The 26300-nt window shown below is 41.2% G+C and overlaps 1 protein-coding gene across 3 annotated transcripts in view; it reads right to left on the reverse strand.

Moving 5' to 3' along the window:
- The window catches only part of LOC131239606 (uncharacterized), a 36879-nt gene that overhangs the window by 4524 nt on the left and 6055 nt on the right, over positions 1-26300 (reverse strand). The window contains exons 3-7 of one of the 3 annotated variants that reach the window (XR_009168292.1): positions 9197-9713; positions 2895-5805; positions 2647-2720; positions 2322-2435; positions 2039-2116 (exon numbers count right to left, since the gene is read on the reverse strand). Coding sequence is in view for 1 of the 3 variants with exons in the window: in XM_058237386.1 (XP_058093369.1) it covers positions 3129-5805; positions 9197-9713 (3194 nt within the window). In the remaining 2 variants the exon portion in view is untranslated. Of the gene's footprint in view, positions 1-2038; positions 2117-2321; positions 2436-2646; positions 2721-2840; positions 5806-9196; positions 9714-26300 lie in introns of those variants that run through there. The other 2 variants (XR_009168291.1, XM_058237386.1) reach the window with 2 other exon arrangements.

Consider the following 26300-nt stretch of genomic DNA (forward strand, 5'->3'; position numbering starts at 1 on the left):
ACCAATACTCAAAAAGAAACAGTTTACCCGGTTAAAGACTTCAGCAATACCCAAACATGACAGAATGAAACAGTTTACATGCGAAACTTTTTGCCTATGTAAAACAGTATTACATAAGTGAGATCTTATTTGCATCCAGATGACCCCTGGATAGGAACAAATAAAAAAACATGTTCCCATGACGAGTGTAGCCGAAATGAGGATGTTGAGACGGATGAGTGGCAAGACAGGGTATAATTAGAAATGAATGCATTCAAGGGGACTTGAGAGTAGCATCGATACGTAATTAGATGAGGGAAAGTAAGACTTAAGATGTTTAGCCATGTGCAATGGAGCCAAAAAGTGCACCAGTTAGGAGTAGTGGGTTGGCACAAGTGCAAGGCTCTAGAAAGATGAAGGGAAGGCCCAAAAGGACATGGCCAGAGGTATTAAGAAAATACTTAAATGACCTAGGATTTAACTGAGGACATGGTCCTTGATAGTGGAATGGCAGAAGAACATAATCTGTGTAGCCAACCCAATTAATTGGGATATCTTTTTTCTCTTTTAGCATATAAATTTAGAGGAGGAAAAATGGTTTTACAAAACAGAGGAAGGGTTGTGAGATCCCTCAGTTGCTACTACATCTACAGGGATAATGGAATCAATAGCTGCCTAAGCAGATAAAATATTCAGTCTGGAAGATAGGATCCTAATCTCCTGAAAAATACAAGAAACAGCAAACAAAATGTTTAGACTTAAGATGGTTTGCCAATGTCAACATAGACCAAAAAGTGCACCACCTAGAGTAGTGAGTTAGTTCAAGGCTCTAGAAAGACTAAGGGATGGCCCAAAAGGACATGGCTGGAGGTAGTAAGAAAATACTTAAATGACATAGGATTTAATTGAGGACATGGTCCTTGATACTGGAACAGCATAACATGATTTGTGTAGCCAACCCCAATTAGTTGGGATAATTTTTTTCCTTTTTTAGCATATAAAATTAAAGGAGGAAAAATGGTTTTTCAAAACAGAGGAAGAGGCTTGGGATCCCTGCAGTAGCTACAACAACTACAGGGATAATGGGATTGATAGCTGCCTGAGCAAACAAAATGTTTAGCCTGGAAGATAGGACCCATTTACTCTATGTGATTGGATAAAGCTTACATGATGAAAAGGATGAACTAAACCAAGGAGCCATGTGTTTTGAGGCATACGTGGATGAATCATGAACAATCAATTTAAACATGACAAAATGGCAAAAGTATAATAATGGTCCAAGTATTTTCATAACAAGGAAAAGCCCTAAAATCACAGTTGCAATCCTTTCAAGCCCAAATTAAAAGTAACCTAATTGCAATTTGGACCTCAATATTAATGCTAAGCAACAAGATCACGATTTGGTGATTTCCACTATTCCAAATACACCCAAATGGTATTTTTGGTAAACCCTTTTGAAACTCAGGCTATTCCTATCATTTTGGGAATAAACAGGGAAGGTTTTGATGATCTACCTGAAGTCTATCACCAGCATTCTTTAATTGTTATTGGAAAGGGAACTTCAAAAAAAATGTAGCGGAAGTTCTTGTGGTTAACAAAAGGGTGGATCAATTGGCACATCAAAAACAGACGGAACAAAATTGCCTGTCAAAAGCCGCAATGCTATTCATCAATAATCACATATAAAAGAAACTAGGACTCAACCAATCTGCTCTTAAGCGGTGAGACTGGAGTGCTTAAGTTCAACCGAGCAGCATCTGGTTTCACTCTGCCTCAAAAGCAGCCTACCTAACCAAAGAAAAAATTAAAAGAAAAGGAAAAAAGAAAAACTCCAAAAATAATAATAATAACAAAATAAATAAAGTTGAGGGTGAAAGGACCATGTTTTAAAACATATTGTACAAGCTTTTATAATTAAAAAAAAACTCATACTGGAAATTGTGAACTAAGTTCTCACCCTGAGCAAACCCCAGTTAATGCTCTCCAGAAAAATTACAGGGTTGGTTTAAAAGTGCTCAATTACAAACCTAAGACTCTATATCCAAACAGGTTTGCATACCTTACTGCCACAATCAGAGAAGGTGAAGTCTGCCAACTTGCTCTAAAAAGCTCCAATGGAAATCCATCAAGTAAACACCTGCACACGTTCCGGATACGACAGGGGACCATAACACCATTAAAGGCAGTTTACACGAACCCACCATTGCAAATCTTAGAATGGCTTAACATAAGAAAATTCCAGTTCTTATTCAACCAACCAACACATTATGTGGAGAGGAAATTAGACTTGTCATGTGTGCTAAGTTGCTAACATCCATAAGAATGCATCCTGGAAATCAAACCTATGGTGTAGGTTTAGCCTTCTCACGCATCATCGTCATAAGCTATTGAATTCTTACATGATCAACAGATATATGAAGCCGAGCATTCACTTTGGTCTCTCATAAAACAGCACCCTGTGACCCACCAAAGCGAGAAACCACCAAAAAAGAAAAAAGAAAGAAGAGAAAAAAGAAAAAGAAAAAAAAACAAAACAAAACAAAGGTCTTAACAGGAGTCACCACATGCAGCATATGGAAACACACACTCAAAGACAAAACCAATACAGAAAGCAGCTGCAAAGTTTGGCAGATTTAACGGCATGAGCCATGTGGAGAAGTGATGCACCTCAGCAAAAGAATCGCTTGATTCCTCCCTCCAAAAAATCAATCAACGAGCGACTTATTTACAGCAGACACCCCCTGCATTAGTCCAAGAATTAAATTCCTAGGCCTAATTGAGATCAAGGCGATCAAGGTTTAACACAGCACTGAGGAATCTTTAAAGAGAAAAACCAAAATTAATGAAAATAAGATAAACAATGATGCGAGATAAAGAAGTTTCACCAGCCAAGTGAAATGCATTTTCTGTCATACATTAAGCAGTTATAACATTTTCATTAAATAGAATCCAGCACAATCCCAGATGCAGGGAGCAAGATAGTCCTCAAAAATACTCGAACCAATCAAGATTCTCATTCCAGTTCTTCATGGACCTGCAAAAAGAGCAAACACAGGCACAAATTTAGGGAAACAGGAAAGACCACAGCAAAGTCACAAGTACCAGTGGAAATTCATTGCAGAACTTCCATCATGTTAGTTCTTAAAAAACTAGACATGATCATTCGAACTTGGACTTGGTGAACTGAGTTTAGCAGAATCCTGGTAATTCCCCACATGCAGACTTGGGCTTCCGTCATGAAAGCCATACTCATCATCATCTCTGGCCAGTGAAACTCCAAAACCAGAGACAGATTCATGCTCCAGTTTAGGCTTTTTACGAGGCTTTTCGTCTTCTGTGCCCATAGAGTTCCTATCCTTTGGCGACATCGAACTTCTCTTCTGAGCCTTTGAAATTGGAGATTTTGCAGCCTTCCTGTCCTCTTCTCTGGAGTCTACTGAATCATCATCACTGTAATCTCGTCCCTTGACATTGCAAGTTTTCTCAAACTTGCCCTGCTCTGACATTGACTTCTCATGCCTGCTTCGACCTTTTGCACCCCTAGACCGCCCACCATCTGGTGTCGAACTTCCTTGAACCATCAACTCTGGGAAATCTGAAACCCTGTCACCTGTCAGATCAGCTGAGTCCTGGCCAATGCAATCCTGTTCCTTGATAATTGAATCTGTCTTAGCAAGCTTTCTGTCTGCCACTTCACACCCACTGAGATCCTTCACATCCATAGAGGTTACATCGTCCTCGGACATTGAATCTCTTTTCTGAGTAGTCAACTTTGAGGAATATGGAACCTTCTCATCTTGCCTTGATCCCTCCAAATTGCCATCATTAAAATCCTCCATCTTGGTGGAGTGATCAGTTCTTGCAGATTTCCTGGTCTCCCGTCTCGACATTTCGTGCCTATTACGATCCTTTCGATCCCTTCGATCCCTGGAAGTACCATCCTCAAGTAATGGGGAACTTCTTGTACGGGTCTTCCGCTTTGAAGAGCTCACTCTCCGGTCCTCCCTTGAATCTGACGAGTCATATTCGAGATAATCACGTTCCTTCGTGACAGGGCGAGTTTTCTCATGTTTTACTTGCTCCCGCTTTGACTCTTCCCGCCTGTTTCGATCCCTGGAAGTTCCATCCTCCAGTGATGGGGAACTTCTCACATGGGTCTTTCGCTTTGATGAACTCACTTTCCTGTCCTCCCTTGAATCTGATGAGTCATAGTCAAGATAATTACGTTCCTTCCTGACAGTATGAGTTTTATCATGTTTTACGTACTCCCGTTTTGACTCTTCCCGCCTGTTCCGATCATCCTTGCCCCTAGAGGATCCGTCCTCCAAAGGTTTTAAGCTTCTCCTGTGAGATCTTGACTTTGAGGAATCTGAAGCCCTCCTATCTTCCCTTGAATATTTGGAATCATCAACAAGAGAATCCCGTTCCCTAGTGGAGTCAGCCCCCTCACGTTTTCTATACTCCGGGGACAACTTATCACGCCTGGCTAAACCATCAACAAGAGAATCTTGTTCCCTTACAGAATCAGTTCTCTCACGTTTTCTATACTCCGGGGACAACTTATCACGCCTGCTTAAATCATCAGCAAGAGAATCTTGTTCCCTTATGGAATCAATTCTCTCACGTTTTCTATACTCTCGGGACGACTTATTGCGCCTGCCTAAATCATCACTACCAGTACGGGGTCTGTCTCCTGCAGATGCTGAGCTTTCCTTGCGAGATTTAGATATTGGTGGACTTGCAGATCTTTTATCTTCAAGCAAATCCATTGAGCTGTTCTCAAGAAGATCTTCATTCTTAATGGCAGCCTCAGTTTTCGCAGAATTTCCATCATCAAATCCACACGTTTCATGTTTACTTGCATCTTTCTCATCCTTGAAGGCTCTGTCTTCAGGCAACAAGGGGCTCTTTTTATGAGTCGGTGTGGGCAAATCTGTGGCTCCATCTTCCCTCAGGTCTTCTGGATCCTTCGCAACAAGATCGGGCTCCTCAACATCCCTACTTTTGTTGAGTTCCCTGTGATCCGGTTTTGACCTTCCAGACTTCTTTGTATCCTTTACATCATCAGAATAATGCCTACCCTCTGCAGATTTACTTACATCTTTCTCATCTTTTAAGGCTCTGTCTTCAGGAAACAAGGAGCTCTCTTTATGAGTTGGTGTAGGTGAATCTGTGGTTCTACCTTCCATTGAGTCTTCCGGATCCTTTACAAAAAGATCGGGCTCTGCAACGTCATCCCTACTTTTAGCAAGTTTTCCATGATCCTGTTTTGGCTTTCCAGACTTTCCCATATCTTTGGCATCATCAGATCGACGTCTACCCTCTGCAGATTTAGATCTGGAGCGCCTACTACGATGAGAGGTGGGCTCATGGTTACGTCTTGGAGAAGATCTACTTTCTCTGTGATGCCTTGGCGATTTCGAAGCAGCCCGAGATGATTTTCTCATTCTAGGACTCACACTTTCTCTATGACGCTTTGGAGATGCCGAACCAGCCCAAGATGATCTTCTTGTCCGAGGACTCATACTCCTACTTCTGTGTCTCCTTGAAACAGAAGAATAGTGATCCCGTGATCTTTCCTGTTCCAGTTCCCGTTCCCGATCCCAGTTCCGTCGACCACCTCTGCTATAGCTATCCCTAACATCTCTATATGGTCGTCGTTCGTTAACATGATTCTTGTGATGGCGAGATCTGAATGGTGATCTGGATCTCCGATCTCTTGGGTACCGAACTGGAGGTGAAAAGGAGCGAGACCGTCGGCTGCGCCGGTACTTGATGGGTGATCTTGATCTGGACTTTGATCTCGGGCGAGAGGTGGATGGCGACCTGTTAATCAAAGCAGTTGATCAGTTGTACTAGAATCACACTTTAAAGCAAGTGTTTGGATTTTTAACAAACATAATAAAGTAGAAGTGGACGAGAGGCTTCATGCAATCAAGTCCTAGAGATATAGTGCAAATATTGAGATAGTGTACCCCATTTCACCAATTTCCCATCATTTAATATGTGTTCAGTGATCAACCAAACTATTAAACAAAAATTAGGAGCTACTTTGTTTTTCAAAACAAAACACATAGTTGGTGAAATATAAGAGGAATTATATCCTTAATCCTAGAATACGATGTCCTCAGTCTTGAGCTCATCTGTTATAAATTTGGTGTCCAGTGGGTTCTGCCTGCTGCCGTGGGAGCTCACTGTGCAAGCTGAAGGATGGCGGCCTGGAGCTCTATCAGAAAGGCTGCTGTGGAAGATTTCCCTCAAGGAAGCATTGTCAGTGTTGTGGCTGAAGAGGAATAGGTGAATTTTCCAATGGAAATGCAAATCTGAAGGCCAGATTTTTAATAAAATTATTAACTGCACAGTTGAATACAGTAAACACCACAAAGTTATGATGCAGATTTGCAGATTGGTTTAATTCATGCAAAATGAGAGGACATTATTAATAGCAGGTTGTCCTCTAAGAAGATCATCAAAAGGTGGTGTTTTCCTCCAGAGAGTCATTTCAAATTTAACTTCAACAGATGTTCAATTGGAAACCCAGAGCTGATTGGGATTGGAGGACTGGTCATAAATAGTGCTAAGCAGTAATTTTGGAATTTTCCAGTCCATCAAGTATAGGATAGGTAACTCAAATTATGCTGAAACTTCTGCGATCATTCAAAATAGCAGCCACAAAACAGTTTGGCCCAATAATTTTCGAGGGGAATCCTAGGAACATTATAAACTGGGTAAATAATGGCAATGTCTTGTGGAGATTGGCATCAATTTTCAATGAAATTAGAGACCTGAAAGCCTCATCATCAACAGCTTTCGTCCATGTTCAGCATTTTGGCTAATGATCTGGCTGACAAAATTGGCAAAAGAGGGGGTCGACCATAGGGATCTTGTGATTTCAGAGTCCTCAACTTGATACAGTTAATAGGGATTAGTCGCTTTGGGCAGCTGCTATTCAGTGTCTACTTTGCATGGCTGGTTGTGGGCTGTAATACAGGAATTTTTTTAAATCTGCCTTTTTTGTCCTTTTTGCTGTAATCTCCTTTGGGGGGCTGTTGTCTGGTTTGTTTCATGTGGCTGTTAGCTTTTTGTTTGTATAATAAAAGACCCATTCATCAAAAAGAAAGGAAATAAATGTTAATTGACCTAATTTTTAGGCCTATTTTACTCAAATAACCCTCTACATGTATTGATATGTCATTTATCTCAAAATTCTTGATTTGTTTGTCCAAACAACTTTTGACTAGGAGTCAAAAGGTCTTCTTGAAGGCAACAACATTCATTATCAATTGCAGGAATTTAAATTGACACAAGGCAAGCTTTCACAGATGATCGTGCCCCAAGACCGGCTATTGACATGTGGAACACATGCCAATATAGAAACATGTGCCAGATATGAGCTATCCATCAGACGGTATAAACTGTTTATCTTATGCAATTTCACATCTCAGGTGGGGGACACTTTACAAGAAATAGAGATGGCTAGAAATAATTGTTTAACTCTCACATTGAATATTTGAGTCCACCAAACAATTAGGTGAAGATGAATTTTTGGTAGACAATTATCAACCCTGTGTTTTAGATCTTCTTATCATCTCTAGACATGAACCCACGTGTCAGACACTTGCATTTTGTGAAAGGTGGAGATCTATAGAAGTAGACAAAATATTTCATGTTCACTAAACATACAGTTGTACGAGGGAACATCTACATGTCACCTAAAAATGCAAGAGATGAGTCCCACATTGACGATAGTCTCCCCCAAAACTCAAGCTGGTTCACCCATTAACAGACTGGTTCACTTCTCCAAGAAGAATCAAGATATGCACTGCACCTAATGTGTCAAGCACCACATGTGCGAGATCCAGACCCTTCAATAGCTGGGCATGAACAAAATCACGGGTAGAAAATGCCTACCGTTAGCTCATTTTTACAAGTACACAGTGGCTCATCTAAGTGAGCTAGCCTGATTTCTAAACTAGGACACATCCACAGAAAGGGCCAGCAAAATAACATCCTAGATCACATGTATCACATCAGCATGCATGGGACATTCTTTGTTAACCACACGCCACGGGCAGCTGCAAGTAGCGTTTCTCTTCCTCTTTAAGCAGTCACATCAGGAATATGCAATCTTCAACTATTATCTACAGAATTTTGTGAAATGAAAATGGACGGCTGGGATGAAAACAGAGATGTATGGCTTACACCACTAACTGCACACCTACTAGCAGGTCTACATGCCAATGATTAGACTGTGAGATTGGGACATTCATTGGCAGGTTCCATGGTCTGCCTGTGCCAAAGAAGTCCAGACCAGTTTGTCCATATGTGTGCCATATGTGTACAATGAACAGAGAGAGGGAGAGAGCTGTGTTTTTTATTTCCCATTTTTAGCCCATCTCACAAGCACACAAGCAAACGCCACTGAAATATGGGCCCTAATTTGCAATTGTCTACCAAACATATCATGCTCATCCAGTTATCAGATGTGGTAATGTGAACTGACAGTTAAAACAATAATTTCTTGCTGTACCTTTTTGCTGTATGGTGTGACCCACCTGCAATGTGAAATAATCGGATTCTAGTGAACAGTTAATCCCATCTGATGGAAAGCTCATATCTTACCCATGTGCCCTATATCTGCACATGTGCGACATGGAAGAGATCCTATTAAAGCTTTCTTGCACCAAAATCCTGCAATAAATGAGGGGTACTTTTGACATTTCCTCCAAACTGAGTCTTTGACCCCTTGTCAAAGGCCACTTTGATAAAAACCTGGTGAAATTTAGAATGAATGACATACTAATGCATGCGTAAGTACCCTAATAATAGGGTCATGTAACTGTTATCGCCCATATTCAGTGAGCTAGACCGTTAATTTGATGGGTCCTTTTTTAAAAAAAAAAGATAGTGAATTTTGATGGATCCTTCTGTGATGACCCATGCTATAAAAATCTTCCTGGGGGGGGGGGAATCAGGGTGAGTTTTTTTGTGCATGGCCCCCCACCCCGGGTGCAGCAGCCCATCAGGTAAACAATATGGATCACTAACCCATGACCCCAGTCATACAAACTCAAGAGACCATAAAATACCATTCATATTCTCTGATCAAGGATCATTCAACTAGAAATACTAAAATCAACAATTAGAGTGTGGCAGACTTCATTGAAAAATCAAAATTTTATTTGTCTTCGGAATTGAAATGGATATTATTAAATACCTGGACTTTTGAGCCCCTTCCTTATCTTCATTCCCCACCCCATCTGCTTTTAACTTTTTACTGATTTCTGCAGCTCTGGCAGATGCCATCTCAGTTGCAGACTTCATTGTTGCTGCTCTGCTAGCAGCCTGCTGCGAAGCCATTGTTTGTTGCATCATCAAAGCCTGCTGAAACTGCATCTGTTGCATGGCAACTGCCTGCTGCATGACCATAGGTAGAGACGACTGATGCATAGGGTTCCCAATAGCTGTTTTTGAAGGAAGGGACTTTGCCATCTCGACATTCAATGGACGGCCCCCAACATCCATGTTGTTCAGTGCCAAAGCAGCTGTAGCTTCTTCTGGCTTTGAGTATTCAATGTAACCAAAATGCTTTGAATCCGTAATGCTGCATTCAACAACAGTACCGCAGTAGCTAAAAAGCTGTTTCAGCTGGTCTGCTGTAAGAAGGGGACTGAGATTGCTAACTTGAAGTGTTTTTTTTAGGGCATCAGCCTTCCCAGCTTTGTCAGGTGAACCTGATAATAAACAACACAATTAATAAGTTAAAAAGAAATTTCCTGAAAGGGCACAGCCACAAGCACAAGCAAGCTTTCAATAAGCTTTTACATCTACACACACACACACACACAAAAAAAAAAAAAACAGTAAGAAAAATTAAACAAGCTCCCTGTACCCTACAAAGTACAAACTTCTCTGAAAAAGAAACAGTAAGTATTCCTTTTTTTTTGCTACTGTTGCAGCTGCTCCCTGTGATGGGGATGTATCATGTCATGCATTTCTATCTTTTTCCGCAATAACTATAGCATTCATCCAAAAAAGAAAAAATAAGCACTCATTTTGACAATTTTCCAAGAAAAGGCTCAATTATGAAATAAATTTACCACTTCAACGGAGAATAAAAAGCTAGTAGTGAAGTTATAAGTCATAACCTGCTAAATACAAACCACCAAGAACATTTGAAAGGACGAGAAAAGATCAGTAGCATTAAGCAACAATCCGTAAAATTCATCTGCCTTAAACAACATAATTTCCACATTACATATGGATATTTTATCTCATCATTTCCTACGTAAAAAGATCTTGTAAAACAGTAACAAGCATGTTATATTTTTATTCTAAATAAGTAATTTTATTTTATTTTGATCAGCCAGTAGCAAGCATGTTGAACAGTGGTGGGTTTCCATATGCTCATTCAAGATTGTGTCACCAGTTCTGTTCATAAATTTTACTCCATTTATCGTCCAATGATCTCAGCAAAATCAACACAATGTCGTGCGAAGAGACGACATGTGAGCATGGTCCTGAATATCGGTATTGGGGGGCGTACAGCCCGGCAAAAAACCCGATACGATATAGGCATCGGTATTGGACTATATCGGCCCATATCGGCCAATTTTTTTAAGCCAAAGAATTAAGGGAAAATATCAAGAAAAAAAAAATGGTGGGGGAATGAGATATTAAAGCATCTATCATTTTTATTTACTGTATTTTGGACATGTATATAATGGTGGTCAGACCATTCTTTGATAAATCGTGTCTGTTGGTCTAACGTATTGAAAGTCAAGCAAATAAGCCCTAATTGAACACAAATCAAGCATGATTTGGTGAATTAGGGCCCATTACATTGACATACAACAAAAAGAAGATGAAAACGCTTCTTTTGTGCGCATCCCCTTTCTTTTTTTGAAAGATAAAAGGAACTTTTATTAAACGAAAAATAGAAAATACAACCATACAAACAAGGGGCGCCGAGGAGGCGACCTGCATTACCCAAGGAAATCCATATTGCATCCCTTTAAAGATAAAACAGCACTAGCACATTCTATGACCAGCCCTCTCGCCCTTTGAGAAATACCAACCGCTGACTTGTTGGAATTCTTAAAACACCTATTGTTTCTTTCTTTCCCAAATGGCCCACCAAATTCAAAGCAAAGCCATTCTCCAAATCAGATTATTTGTTGTCCCAAGACACTCCATGACAAGCATGAAGCAAACAGTTCACCAACGCCGGGGTGACCCACATCATTTGGAAACGGTCGAGCATATCTGCCCAAACCAGTCTAACGAAGGGGCAATGCAGGAACAGACAGTCCACCTACTCCTCATTATGCATACATAGCTCTTTTCCAAAGATTATTGATTGGTTGGGACTTTCTTCCTACCAACCAACCACCCGAAGCCGCTATCTTTGGGGGGACCTTGTATGACCAAACAAAGCTTGTGCTCCCCACTAAGGTGTTCCGTATCTGCTACGATACGGCTATAAAGGCCGATACATATAGGTAATGGCCGTAACCGTTACACAATACGGAGGTGAAACGGGGCAGTTGGTTTTTTTCTTTTTCTTTTTTGGACTGTATCAGCCGTTACAGGGGCCATAATGGCCGTTATGGGGCATAATGACCGTTACCCCCATAACTAAGGTATTCTGTGTCGGTAATGGTGGTTGTAATGGTCACCACCATTACCAATACGGGCATCAATTATAACGGCCGATGTGGGGGCGTAACAACCATTATGACCCCTATACCAGTTGAAAAAAAAAAAATTTGCACAAAAAATTCTAAAACAATATCTAGAAAATTACGAATAATCCAAATATTTCAAATATGTATTCATTTTTTGTTTTGAACATGTTTATGGTAGCATAACGGTCCACTCTTTGGTAAGAGTGTTGTAAGGGGTTGTCTGGTGAATTTATAAATATGGTTATATGTTTCTAACGTTTACACATCACAATCAAGCATTAGAACTAGAAATAAGAGGGAAAAAAACAAATAAATACTACTTTTTTCAATTTTTTGAAAAAATTACCCTAGGAGCTTTCGTTCACTCAAATCGCTTCAATCTACAGTTTTAATCCTAAAAACTGTAGTAAGAGTGGTCGAAATTTGCTGTAGAATCATCTAAGAGAATTTTTGGAATGTGGAAAATGAAAAAATGAAGAGAAATTTTGATTTTATATATATATATATAAGTGACCGTTTTTTTACCGTTACTGGGGTAACGGTCGTTATGCCCCGAAATGGCCTTTATGGCCTCTTATTGGCCAATACGGTCCTTGGTAACGGTAAAAAATCGGTCACCATTTTTTTTTACCGTTGCTAGGGTAACGGCCTTTATGGCCGATACGGTCCCAAAAAACCAACTACTCAGTTTCTACCCCATATCATGTAACGACCACGACCGTTACGTATATGTATTGGCCTTTACGCCCGTATTGTAATGGACATGGAACACCTTGCCTGTAACGGTTGAAAAACGACCACTTCTTTTTTCTATGTAAATCAAAATTTCCTCATTTTTTCACTTTTCTTATTCCAAAAACTTTCTCACATCATACTATAGTAGATTCCAACCACTCCTACTATAGTTTTTAGGATTAAAATCATAGATTGAAGCGATTTTGGCGAATAAAAGCTCTGAAGGCCATTTTTTCAAAAAATCAAAAAAAAGTGGTATATATGCATTTTTTCCTATTTCTCATTCTAAGCTTTGATTGTAATGTGTAAACATTAGAAACACATAACCATGTTCATAAAGTTACTAGACAACCCAATACAACTCTCACCAAAGAGTGGACTGTTACGCTACCATAAACATGTTCAATATATATATATATATATATATATATATATATATATATATATATATATATATATATATATATAATATTTACATTATTCTAGTTTTTCTAGATATGTTTTCAGAATTTTTTTAGGATTTTTTTAAACCGTTACAAGGGTCATAACGCTCTCGTATCTGTCGCTACGACCAATACCCGTATCGATAATAGTGGTGATCATTATAGCCACCGTTACCGATACAGGATACCTTGCTCCCAACTATACATTGACAAATGCTCTTTTAGGAGAGAATAAAAGGACTTGACTGAGAACATGGGGCTATCCACACCATTTTATCCGGCTTAGATGGATCCAGGGCAAAAGGATGGATTCGCTCCAAAAGAGCAACGTACTCCTCAATTTCGTCATCCCAAAGGAAACGCCTACATGGAGGCTCCCATACCACCACCCCTCCTATGCAAGAGTAGCTTTTAACAACCAAAATTGAAGGATTAGGGCCAAACGGAAAATTCTGAGAAATCAACCATTAACGGTGATGATCCCACCCACGCGTCCTCCCAAATTCTGATACTTTCAACACTGCCCAACAAGAATCCTACACCTTCCTTAAAAGCTGACGTAACAAAAGAGACCCCTTCCCACAAGGTCAACGCTTTGTAGAGCGAGGATTCCTTAGTCCACCATCCTCCATAAGAGGATCCGTACTTACAACAAAGCACATATTTCCAAAGCCCCTTCTCTTCCCCCTCCATACCGCCTATGCCGCTTCCTGAGCATCGCAAAATTCATGGACTTGAGATCCTTAATGCCGGCTCCCCCCTCCTCATAGGTTTGGCAAACCTCCTCCCAACTCACTAGATGAAACTTCCTCTTCTCATCCACTCTGCCACAAGAAATTCCTTCTTAACCTTTCTAATCTCTCAAGCACCGAACCGAGACACTTGAAGAGCGACATAAAGTATAGCAAGGGGTTCGAAATAATTTGTTAAATCCCAAATTGATCCATTCCACGTCAATTTGTCCCTTTCAAATAATTTGCTTTGATCCTAAAATAGGTTCGGATCTGGCCTAAAATGATTTTCTAAGTTTTCTCCATGTTTAAATGAAAAGAGAGGAGGAAAAATGAGTTGTTTTTTTTTTTAGAAGTAACAAAATTTTATTAAAGACTCACGAAAGTGAGGAAAAAATACACAAATACGAAAAGAGAGAGAGAGAGAGAGAGAGAGAGAGAGAGAGAGAGAAATAAATAGAAACAAGAAAGCCTAGGAGGCTACAACGCAAGGATCTCAACTAAAAATTAACCATTGAATTTTCATAATGGTATCTTTAACGTTCACTCTTTCATTCCTGAAACAACAACCATTCCTGGCTCCCCAAATAGCCCAAAGCACGGCCATTAAAGTCAGCCTGCACCTTATTTTACCAAATTTTCCAACTCCTCCCCCATGCCAAGCCCACAGCGCTTCCTCCATGTACTTTGGCATCACCCAATCCGTGTGGAGCTCATTCAAGAAGTAATCAATCCCAAACCTTTCTCACGAATGTGCAATGGAGAAAGAGGTGGTCTATGGATTTTGCATTAGCCATGCACATGACCCAAATATTAAGGAGGATCAATAATCTCCTCAGAAGATTGTCTATAGTGAGAACCCTCTTATGCACCACTAACCAAACAAAAGAAGCCACTTGAGGAGGGGCCCCTTAGAACCCCTTATGAAGGGGATGTGGAGAGTCGAAGGAACGAGGTGGTGAAGAAATCAACCCGTGAAAGGATCGAACTGAAAATTTGTCGGAACGGTGAGCCAGACAAATCACAGAGTCTAAATCAGGAATTGAAAGGCTAAACTCCTTCAGAAGGTCCAACAACCTTGTAAATTCAGAAATTTCATCATATGTCGTATTCCTTCAGCAAGGAGGGCTCCAAATGGTTCAACTACCGTGGGAAGAGTAATAGTTTGCCACTAAAATGAAACAATCCAAACCAAGACAGGCAATCGAAGGAAAAAGATCCTGAAGTACACTGCATCCACACCAAGAATCCACCCAAAATCGGACACATTTCCCTTTTTTTTTCTTTTTCCTTTTTTTCTTTTTTTCTTTTTTTCTTTTTTTTTAAAAGAGATAATTGAAACTTTATTTTAAAAAACTCGCGAAGCGAGGAAAGAATACAAGCCCCGAGAAGCAAACAGAGACAACTAGAAAGGAATGACAGTTGTAGTTGCCTTAAGATAGATCGCCCAATCCTTCACAAGCCTTTTGACATTAGAGATCACCTCAAACACCCCCGCTTCCGCATTCTAAAAGCAACGCCCGTTCTTAAAGCCCTAAATGACCTGAAAAACTACCAAATTGAGTAACCACCAGAAGACCAGGCAATCCTCACCAATTCTACCACCATGCCACGCCCATAATAAGTCCTCAACTGTTTTCAACATGACCCAATCTACATCTAACAATGAAAAGAATTACTCCCAAACTGACTTGGCAAAAGGGCCATGAATAAAAAGATGGTCGATCGTTTCCTCATCGCCCAAGCACATAAGGCATATATTAGGGAGGACCATCGCTCTTCTTTAGAGGTTGTCAATATAAAAAGCTATACCCCCACGAACCAATTGTTCCATTGCGGCGATAGCCTTCCAATTGCTTGAAGCTTTATGGAAGGAGGAACTCTTCACAAACTAGCCTCCCTCTTGCACTCCATACTTATTGGTTATGACCTCCCTCACACTCTTCTATGCTCCGTACTGAATCTCCCAATCCACTTCCCAAGAAGCGCAACGTTCATACACCCAACCTTCTAAGGCCAACCCCGCCCGCCTCTAGTGGTTTGCAAACCTCGTCCCAATTAAGAAGATAGAACTTCCTACTTTTCGAAGCGCCTCTCCAGAAGAACTCCCTTCTCGACTTCTCAAGCCTATCGAGAACCGCCTTAGGGCATTTGAAAAGAGACATAAAATAGGCCGGCGTATTGGAGAAAGCCATCTTGATGAGGGTTGGGCACCCACCAAAAGATAGGTACATATGCTTCAAGCTTGTTAATTTCCTTTCAATCCTTTCAATCACCTTATCCCATAAGTGTTTAGCCGGTTTTCCAATGCATAGAGGAAGGCCCCGGCATTTTCAGTTTGGAGATATTGATTTTCAATCCTGAGATCATCTCGAAAGATACGATGATTTTTAGAAGGTTATCCATTGACGTTTCCTCAACATCGCAGAAAAACAATGTATCGTCTGCATACAAAAAGGGGGCTAATAAGAGGGTCAGAAGCTGAAGTCTTGAAACAATCAAAGAGACCATTGTGCACACCTTTCTGAAGCATCATGTTAAGGGCTTCGTCGACCACAACAAACAAATAAAGGGATAAAGGATCCCCTTGCCGCAGGCCTCTAAAAGCCCAAAAGAAGCCTTTGGGAGATTTGTTGACTAAAACGAAGAAAGAGGTTAATTGAGCACAAGCCCTCATCCACCTTCTCCATTTTCCACCGCAACCCAATCTGTGAAGCATATAGTCTAGAAACTTCCAATCAACATGATCGTAAACCTTTTCAATGTCCAATTTGCAAACAATCCCGCTACTATTCTCCCTGTAACTTGTATCCGCACATTCGTGATCAATTAGCGCACTTTCCAATATTTGTCTGCCCATAATGAAAGCTCCATGGTTAACCGATATGATATTTGAAAGCACTTCTTTGAATCTTGAGGAGAGGATCTTTGCTTGGATTTTATACGAAGCACCAATTAAACTTATAGGCCTAAAGTGATACTTTCCCCACCCTCCACTTTAGCGATGAAAGCGATAAAAGAGGCCCCAAGTTTGGGAGAAAGACGACCACGATCAAAAAATTCAGCAATGAAGTCCACCACGTGCCAAAAATTTTGAAAGAAAAGAATGCGGAACCTGTTTGGCTTGAGGGCCTTATCTCCGCACATGGAACCCACTGCTGCCTTTATCTCTTCTTCCGTTATTGGCACCTCTAAGGAGGTCAAATCTACACTTGTCAACTCTTCGGCCTTCCCCATTGCTCACCAGATAAAAGGTCCTCATAGAATTGCACTATATAGTCACAGATATTTATATGTTCCAAAGTTCTCGATCCATTGACAATGAGACTAGAAATTCTATTTGTTCGGGCCTGAGCACTAGCCATACTGTGGAAGAATCGACTGATCTTGTCTCCTTTTTTAAGCCACACCGCTCTCGATCTCTGGCGCCATTTGATCTCCTCCTCTTTACAGCGAGAAGCCATAATAAGAGATAATGCTATCCTTTCGTCTTTATTTCTAAGGAAAAACCACCATTCTATTCAAGCAAATCCATATTATGAATTTCTTCCGCCATTCTGTCGAACTCCGCCTCTCGAGTGCCAAGCACATCCTTTTTCCACTCATTGATTTTAGCCTTATGTAATTTCAGCTTCCTATGAAATTTGAAGTTGACGAAACTTTCGACCGAGAAAGAAGACCACTAATCCGTCACAAGCTGGAAGAAACCGTCAATTTCCAACCAAGACGCCTCAAATCTAAACGGTCTCGAACCCCAATTTTCCTTAATGACTTCCAAAACTACGGGGCAGTGATCCGAAATGGTCTTCACAAATGACGCTAACCAGAGGGGATTTTTGTCAACACAATCTACGGACACTAGGAATCCATCCCAATCGCGAGAGGCAAGCATTAACTTGCCCATCAAACCAAGTGAGCTTCACCCATTCCAATGATAAATCCAAACCATGCCTCACCACCCAGTCAGCAAAGCTTCTCATGCTTCTCGTTACTTGACCTCCTTTTTTATTTTTCATGAGAGAATCTAACCACATTAAAATCACCCCCAATGCACCAGGGTTGGGCCCACCTCTGTCAAATAGTCCCAACTCAGACCAAAATTAGTCCTGGAGGTTGTACCAGTCGGGGTTGTACATTGCCGAGAACACCCACTGAAAACCAGAAGACATAGCGCGCAAAGTAGAATAGAGAAAGAAAAGGCTCTAGCGATGTGATCAATCATCTTCCAAGAAACCAAAACCCACCTAATAGCGCCCACCACATCAACATTGACCTAGAGTTTGTTCTTCACCCCCCAAATGGAGTCCAACATACCTCTATCGATCGACTTCAACTTAGATTCTTGAATCGCGATAATATCAACCTTGTTTACCTGAGAACATTCCAAGACAAAACTCTCATTGAAAAGAAGCATTGCCTGATCTTGCCATCTTTCCTGCGCTTACCTTGCCTATGGAGTCATAGTTAATTGACTATTCAAGGCTAAGAAGTTCTCGCCAACCCTTAGGGGACTTCTTTGGTTTTAGAGCGTGAAGCTCCTGCTACCACTAGGCCCCTCTAGACCTAACATATCAGAAGAAATCATAGATATCTTCGTCTGAATATCCAAAATACATGCCCACTATGCCTCCCACCCTTTGGCCCATCAAAACTGTTTTTTCCTGATGTTTACCTGGAGGCTGGAGCGCATGGGGATCAATTATCATATCACATAGAGGATTTGAAGTAACAAGGTTAAAACCTTCATTTTCTCGGCACATAACGGAGTCACTACCAAGGCCTCCTTCAGAAGCTCATCCTTGGTGCGAACTCTCTCAAGCAGCAAGCCGCTTGAGTTTGATTCTGACATGACTCAAACCTCCACAACTAACATTGTTCTCAGGTCTGCAGCAATGAACATTGGTTGATCCTCTAGATGCATAGTAATCCAAGGTCATGGAACCACCTGGGGGCTAAGCGAGTTCCTGTAAGAATCCTCGAAGTGGGCACCTTGATCATCCTATCTGGCGCTACCTTCAAAGGTTGTGAGATCGAAGTCGAGAACTGCTCTCTCAGACGCACCTTTCTTTAACTGGTTGTCAAAATGGGAGATATAAATGGGCTTTTTTATTTCACACATGCAAACTTTAAAGGCATGTGTTGAGTTACTTAAACTCTTCTCATGTGCAAGAAGCTGCAACATTAAGTCGTGGTGGGGTTCAAGCACATGAGTTCTATCCTTAACGCAGTTTACATGTGGAAACATATCACCTGTTGAAACTCCCCCATCGGCTTGTCATGTGTCATCATCCGAAGGCTCATCTCTATCGCTAGCATTGTCCAGGGCATCCTGACCTTCGACTCCCTCCTCCAATCCATCTACGTCGTCCATTCGGTCATCAGACCTGGCAGCCGAGGAGACGTCGTCATGGAGCTAGTGTGCATCTCCACCATTCAAGTTCTGCAAAGTTGAAGATCGAGGCCTTTGATTACGGCACTTGTCGATCCCCTGACTATCTATGAGGTTTGAAGAAGCCTAACGATCCGAGCCACCATCCATACCCGAATCCAAAGCAGGAAAGGCACCCAAGGCAAGAGACTTTGCAGGGGTCAGAGGAGACATTTCTTCTAATGGTCCTTCGAAGTAAGAAGCCACTTTCGAGATGCAAGGAGTGGCTCTCTTCTCACCTACCCTCCCACCTCCATAGAAATTAAGACATGTAGCGCCCTTTAAAGATGATGTACTCAACCGGAGTACGATAGACTTGCTTTGTCAGCATCAACACCATGGCCTCCTTCATTACCTTCTCTTCCTACCACCTCTCGACACTTCCAAATGTCGCCCCATCACAACAACTATCTTCTTGACATCTCCTTTTGAACCCAATGATCCAAATGGCCCTCCCTGATCGCAATTGCATTGGAGGTCCGAACAACAATACCTTTCTTCCTTCGCACGCAGATCCAAGCAACACCTAGTTCTTCATCGATCTTCATTTCTGAGTCAATGGCAACCACCTCCCCTAGACAAGCCCCAGGTGCCATGAGGAAATCGTTAAACGAGAACTCTAGCGAAACACCTCGTATCAAGAACCAACTCTCTTCCATACCAAAGCAGGAATAATCCTCCCATTCTCGAAGCACCTTAATTGGACCATCGTCGCACCTCCCATCAGCAACAATGACTTCATCCAGATCGACCCCCGACCATATGGGGATCCAAACTTCACAGATCCCTATTGGGTGAGTCGAAAAGTCATCCGAAGCCAGACCGCAAACACTCTCAAGTCTCAAGCCATGACCTAATCAGGGGGAGAGAAACATTCTCCTTTGTCTCCGCAACCAAGGACCATTGAAGGTTGTCTCTCGCTTGGATCAAAACCTTCTAGATGACCCGAACCACAGTCGTCCCGTCAAATTTGTCCAAGGACACCCACTTCTTTGCTTCACAACTCCTGATAGAGAGATCTTCTGAATCTACTAACACCCCCTTTTTCAGCAACATATGCTTTCTCATCACCGCCTCCAACAACAGCATCCCTGAACAACCTAATGGCGTAGCTTCTGGGCCTTTCTGAACCCCCATGCAAAGGCAGTCTCTCCTTGGTTTTCTGCGACAATCTCTATGATGAGGATTCTGCTATTGTCCCCTCTTCCTTTGGCAACTCCTTGTTCTTCAACTCCGGTCCGAAGCAAGCTCGGTGGACCAGCAATTTCTTTCCACCGAAACTTTCCCCATGCAATAATCTCATTGCCAGAGTTAGTTCGTCTTTCGAGCTCATGTGAACAAATGCGAAGCCTCATGGAGCCGATGAGAATCTGTCCCTTGGGATGACGACCTCCATCACCGCTCCCGCCCTTCCGAAACCTCGTTCATAATTAATCGGCATCCATCGTTCCATGAAGCATGCAACATACAAAGTGGGATATTCATCTATGTTTAGCATCATCAACTGAATTGGAAGGCTTCAAATAGATTTTTGCATCAAGGGAAAAAAGAAAAAGTATCATCTGGTGGGTAGAATAGGTGTGCCAGTCTCCAATCATAGGGAATCCAAAATAAAAAATCTGGACACTATTAATCGTCAATTGCTAAGAAATTGGTTGTAGGTCAAGGCTGAAGTAGATAATCTATGCAGCAAATTACAAGAACAAAGACATCAAGACCCTCACTTTTTTTTCCCTTTTTTTTTGACAGGTAAGCTAGGCTCAAACTCAAGACCTCAATGTTGAAACATGGTAAGACCCTACTATTGGTCACTAGTGAAAAAGGAGGATGGAAATTACAAACAAATGCATCGTGTCTTAAAAGGGAGACGGTTTGCAGCCTATTTATACACTGAAGCTACTACATTTGTTTCGCAATTTTTTTGGCCCTCTTTGGAATGGAGTGTCGTATCAGGCTCAATTGGCCCAAAAGGAAAAGACCCCTCTGGCAACCATCCTTGTCGGATTGGGTGCTGTAGTTATGAATGGAACCCAACATTCATACTATAAATAACGGATCTCGTATTCTTAAGGCTGCCTTCCAAAGGGCAAAGGGTAGAGTCATTGCTAGGCAATGGCGCCGATCTTTTTGAGTGTTGTAAAAAGGGAGATCTCATGGGTAATTGGGTCAATATTTTCCAGCTTTCTGGGGTAGGGGAAGTGGGATAGTCCTTCGCCATCCTTTTCCTGGCTTGGTCCTTTGCTTGTAATTTCCTCTTTTACGTGTTAACAAATTTCAGGGTTACTGTTCAAGAGAAGAAGAAGATCGAGACATAGATCAAGAAGTCTGGGCCAAAAGTGGGTCAGTATCAGTGCCAAAGGCAGCCAGGAAGTGGATCAAAAGTAGCAGCAGCAGGATGAGATTTTGTGCAGTGTTTGGAGACCTGAGCAAGGACTGACATCAGGTTGACATCAACAAGTCACGCCCTTTCATGAGTAGTTGCTCACAGCTTTGGAAGCCTTTGAAACACAGTCACTGGTCCATGCATGGACCCTCTAGTGCTTAAAAACAAAAAAGGGCATTCAGTAGATGTTTCATATAGTTTTTAATATGAATCTTGTTTACAGTTATAAATGCTGAGATTATCAGCCAATGGCTGGTATTCAAGTAGGCTTATGGGGTTTGCTTACTTTATAAAAATCTAGTGGTAAAAGTAACCAAGGGCTGATATCAGAAGAAAGGATTAGGGTTTACCGAGAGTATATATATGCTTTATTTCATCGGATGTAGCAGTTTTGTGAACATCGTCATCATCTAAGCCTTATCCCAACCAACTGGGGTCGGCTACCAAATCTCATTCATGAATCATGTTACCACCATTCGACTCTATCACGAACCATATCCTCATTTATACTATGTCATCAAATCTTTTCTTACTACCTCCACCCATGTTCTTTTGAGCTTTTACCTTGCCCTCATAGAGCCTCTAGGGTTTACCGAGAGTATTTTTTTGAAGCAAGGGTTTATCCAGAGTACACATAGGTTTTATTTAGAAATCCTACAGTGATTGGCTAAGTAAAGAAACCATGATTAAGGCCTACACATGTATGAACTATGAATGTTTAATTCAGAAGATGATGCAATACAGACTGTGTGATCAGCATAAGTCATTGTCTTTAGCCATTCAAAAAAATATATCGGCTTTATTGCATCACATGTAGAGGTTCTATGAACAAGTGCTGTATTTTTATTTTTATTTTTCTCTAGATGGTGAAAACATGATTAACCATTTTGAGGTTTTGGGTTTGTCTGTAACACTCTGCAAGGTGTTCCAGAACAGTACTTTTTTTAAGTTCTGTTTTGGCCCTGTTAGGGGGCTGTTAAGGGCCATTTTTTTTCTGTAACAGCCCTTTCAGTCCTGCAACACATAACAGTTACCACTGCTACCATTACGTAACGGCTGTACCATTTTGGCGTGCCAATCACTTGACATATCTACTTGAATCTTGTACATTTTTAAAGTAATTTGATTGCTCGAAACTACTGTTTACTTCTGAGATTTCTTGGTGGTTGCTGGAAATCTATTTCAGGTTGCTTGAAAGCGATTTCTAATAACTGGAAATTGCTGTCCTAGTGGCTGGAAGTTTTGCCAGCCACTGGAAATCATGAACACTTCTCTGGAATTTGACTATATTGATTTTCTTTTTGTTTTAAGCACTGCTTCGCTCAAATAGTGTTGAAATTGAGGCAGGCCTTATCCAATTCCTTGAAATCAAAGTGGCAACCAATCAGGCCCCTTTTAAATCCCTGATCAATCTGCATCGATGGTGGGACGGCACACTCGAACTGACATTAGAATAATGATAAACCAAGAAGTATGAGAATATAATCCCAAAATTTTACAGTGGTTGGCTTAGCAAAAAAACCGTGATTATTCAGTTGTGTCAAGGCGTCCGCAAGTATGAATACTAGCTTCTTTTTTCTTCTTTTTTTTTGAAAGGTAACAACATTTTATTAGAAACTTGCCAAGGCGAGAAAAGAATACACTAAAAATAACCCAGAAAACTCCAAAACAAAGATCAGCCCAGGCTGACTAAACATTTCCCTCCCAATCCAAAAGATGACCTTTAATTTTGGCAATGACCTCTCCAAAGCAAACATCAATATTTCGAAAACAATGGCCATTTCTGGCTCCCCATATCACCCAGAAAACTGCCATAATTAAAAGTCTGCACGAAGCATTGGTGGATCTTCTCCCCCATGCCAAGCCCAAGGAGCATCTAGACTGATCTCGGCATTACCCAGGCCATATGAAGAAGATCGTAGAAGTAATCCCAAACTCTAACAACGAATGGACAGTGAATAAAGAGGTGGTCAATCATCTCCTCATTATTCATACACATCAAACAAACGATGGAGAGGATGAGAGCTATCCTCTGCAGATTTCGATCATGAGAATCCTCTTTCTACCCACAAGCCAGACGAACACTGCGACTTGAGGTGGCGCCAAGGTGACGGTGGCCGTAACGGCCACCGCCATTACCTTTATGATACGGGGCATAAATGTTGTAATGGCCCCGTAACGGCTGTTACGATCTCTATTTTTTATTTCTTTATTTATTTTAAAAAAAACCCGAAAAACCTGTATCTGCCCCGTAATGTTGATTAAAAAGTATGAAAAACCTATATATCCAGTAATAAACCATTATGGGGCTATTATGGCCTTTATAGGGGATGTAACGTGCCATTAACGGCAATTACGGGTTATTTTTTTCCATAACGGCTGTTACGGCCGTTACGATCCCGTAACGTGTAACGGTTGCCACCATTACCTTTACGTAACGGCCTTTACGGCACACCATGGGTGGCGCACCATAGAACCTGTGATGGAAGGGAGACGTGGGAAAGCAACTAACTGAGACCGAGATGATGGGCAATTTTCCGTAAAATTGTTGTGAATATTTGCTTCATAAGATAGTGCAATACAGACTGCAATCAGCACAAGTGATTGCCTTTACTGAAGCTGACTGTGTACCATTGATATTTTTATTATTTTTTTGAACAGTGATGAGATATCATATAAAAAGGCCAAAGCCGAAAAATACAAAAATACAAACATATAAGAGCATCCAAAACAAAATGCCCCCCAAATAACAAAGAGGGGAGAATGAACCAACTAAACTTCTGCCCACTCCTTCAAGATTAGAATTGCCTCATTGAAAACATGCTTTGCCCCCCTCAATTTGTTCCTGAAACAACGCTCGTTTCTTTCCCACCATAACGCCCAAAGAGTCGCTAGTAGGCTTAATTGCCACCATCTTTTCCCTTCTTTCCCGAACCCCCCCTCCGTGCCAAGCAAAAAGAAATTCCTCTATCGAATTCGGAAACACCCAAATCACCCCAAAAAAGTGGAGGAGAGGATCCAACACCTCCCTAGCATATACACAGTGGATGAATGGGTGGTCTACCAATTCCGCATCTTTGAAGCACATCACGCAAACGTTAGGAAGAATCACGTTCCGCTTACAGAGATTGTCCAGTGTTAGCACTTTATTCCTCCCTACTAACCAACCAAAAGCCACCACCTTCAAAGGCGCACCATGGTGACAAAGAAAAGCCGTTGAAGATACCCCAGAGTTATCATCTCTCCCACTCAAATACCGATAGAAAGATATAACTGAGAAAAGACCTGACTTTGATTTTGACCAATTGATGGAATCTGCCTCTGATGAAAACGGAGATATCTTTGTTAACAAATCAAGCAATTGAACCAACTCTACAACTTCCCCGTCCAACAAGTTTCTTCTAAAAATTGGAGCCCAAGTTACTTCATCACCTCTAATTGAGAAACAATTACTCACCTTCTCCCCCTCAACTCTAGTTAACCTAAGTAAAGATGGGAACCACTCACCCGACCTCACATCTCACACCCAACTATCAACCCAGAATCCGATTCTCTTACCATCTCCCAAATGAAAGCCTATCCTCTCCCACACTCTCTTTAAGGGCCGCCACCAATTTCCACAAGTAAAAATATCGGTATAAAGATGAAGCATGTCCACCACCACCCTTCCTCTACCCCGTATTTTTTCACTACAAACTCCCTCCATCTAGCCTCTCCCTCAACCCCTAATCTCCAGACCCATTTTCCCAACAAAGCTAAATTCATCTCTTCTAACTTCATGATTCTGACTCCTTGAGTCGTAAGTTTACAAACTTCTTCCCATTTCAAAAGAGGGAATTTATGTCTCCCGACCCTTCCCACAAGAAGTCCCTCCTACATCTCTCTCCAAAGCATTCAGAATATATTTTGGGCATTTGAATAGAGACATAAAATAACCCATAAAATATTTGATAGGCACCTTGACTGCCATTTAGAGATCTTTCTTTCACATATTTATATAACTTTGTCCCACATGAGCTTCACCGGTCTCTCTATTAATAGCGGTAAACCCAAATATGTAGTTGGAAAAGAAGTTTCCTTACAACCAAAAACTTCTACGAATGCCTGAACCCTTTCCTTGGAAATGCCCACCCCTAAGATCTCACTTTTGGAAATGTAGATTTTCAAGCCTAAAACCACCTCGAAACTGACTAGAATCGAACAAAGATTTTTGATCTATAAAAAATCATTTGCCTTACACAACAAAAGGGTATCATCCGCATACTAAATGTGAGAAATCTGAAATTTTGTGTTATCCACCCCAAATTCTTTTGACTAGTGCAACCTGCACACCTTGGTCTAACATTTTGCTAAGAGCCTCCATGATTGTGACAAACAAGAACGGGGATAACGAATCGCCTTGACGAAGTCTACGGGAAGCCGCAAAAAAACTTTCGGCGAACCATTCACCAATATGGGAATTTTTGCCAATCTGACACAAGCATGAATCCAAGAATGCCATTTTGGACCACAACCTAACATGCCCAATATCTAATCTAGGAAAGCCCAGTCAGCATGATCTTATGATTTTTCCACATCAAGCTTGCAAACCATGCCTTCCTCTCCTTTTGCATGGCATGAATCGACACATTCATTGGCCAAGAGAGAATAGTCGACAATTTGTCTTCCATCCACAAAAGCCCCTTGAGATTCTGAAATAACACTTCCCAACACTTTCCTAAATCTTGAGGCCAACACCTTTGCTAATATCTTGTAAGGACACTCCCCCCCCCCCCACACAAAAAAAAAAACATACTAATCAGCCTAACGTCTTTCAAACATTCAGCACCTTCCTTTTTTACGATCGTAGCTATAAAAGTAGCCCCTAATTGCATAGCAATTCTACCGTTTTCCAAAAATTCTTGCATGAAGCCC

The sequence above is a fragment of the Magnolia sinica genome, chromosome 3, assembly GCF_029962835.1.
Source record: "Magnolia sinica isolate HGM2019 chromosome 3, MsV1, whole genome shotgun sequence".
In the NCBI taxonomy this organism is placed as follows: domain Eukaryota; kingdom Viridiplantae; phylum Streptophyta; class Magnoliopsida; order Magnoliales; family Magnoliaceae; genus Magnolia; species Magnolia sinica.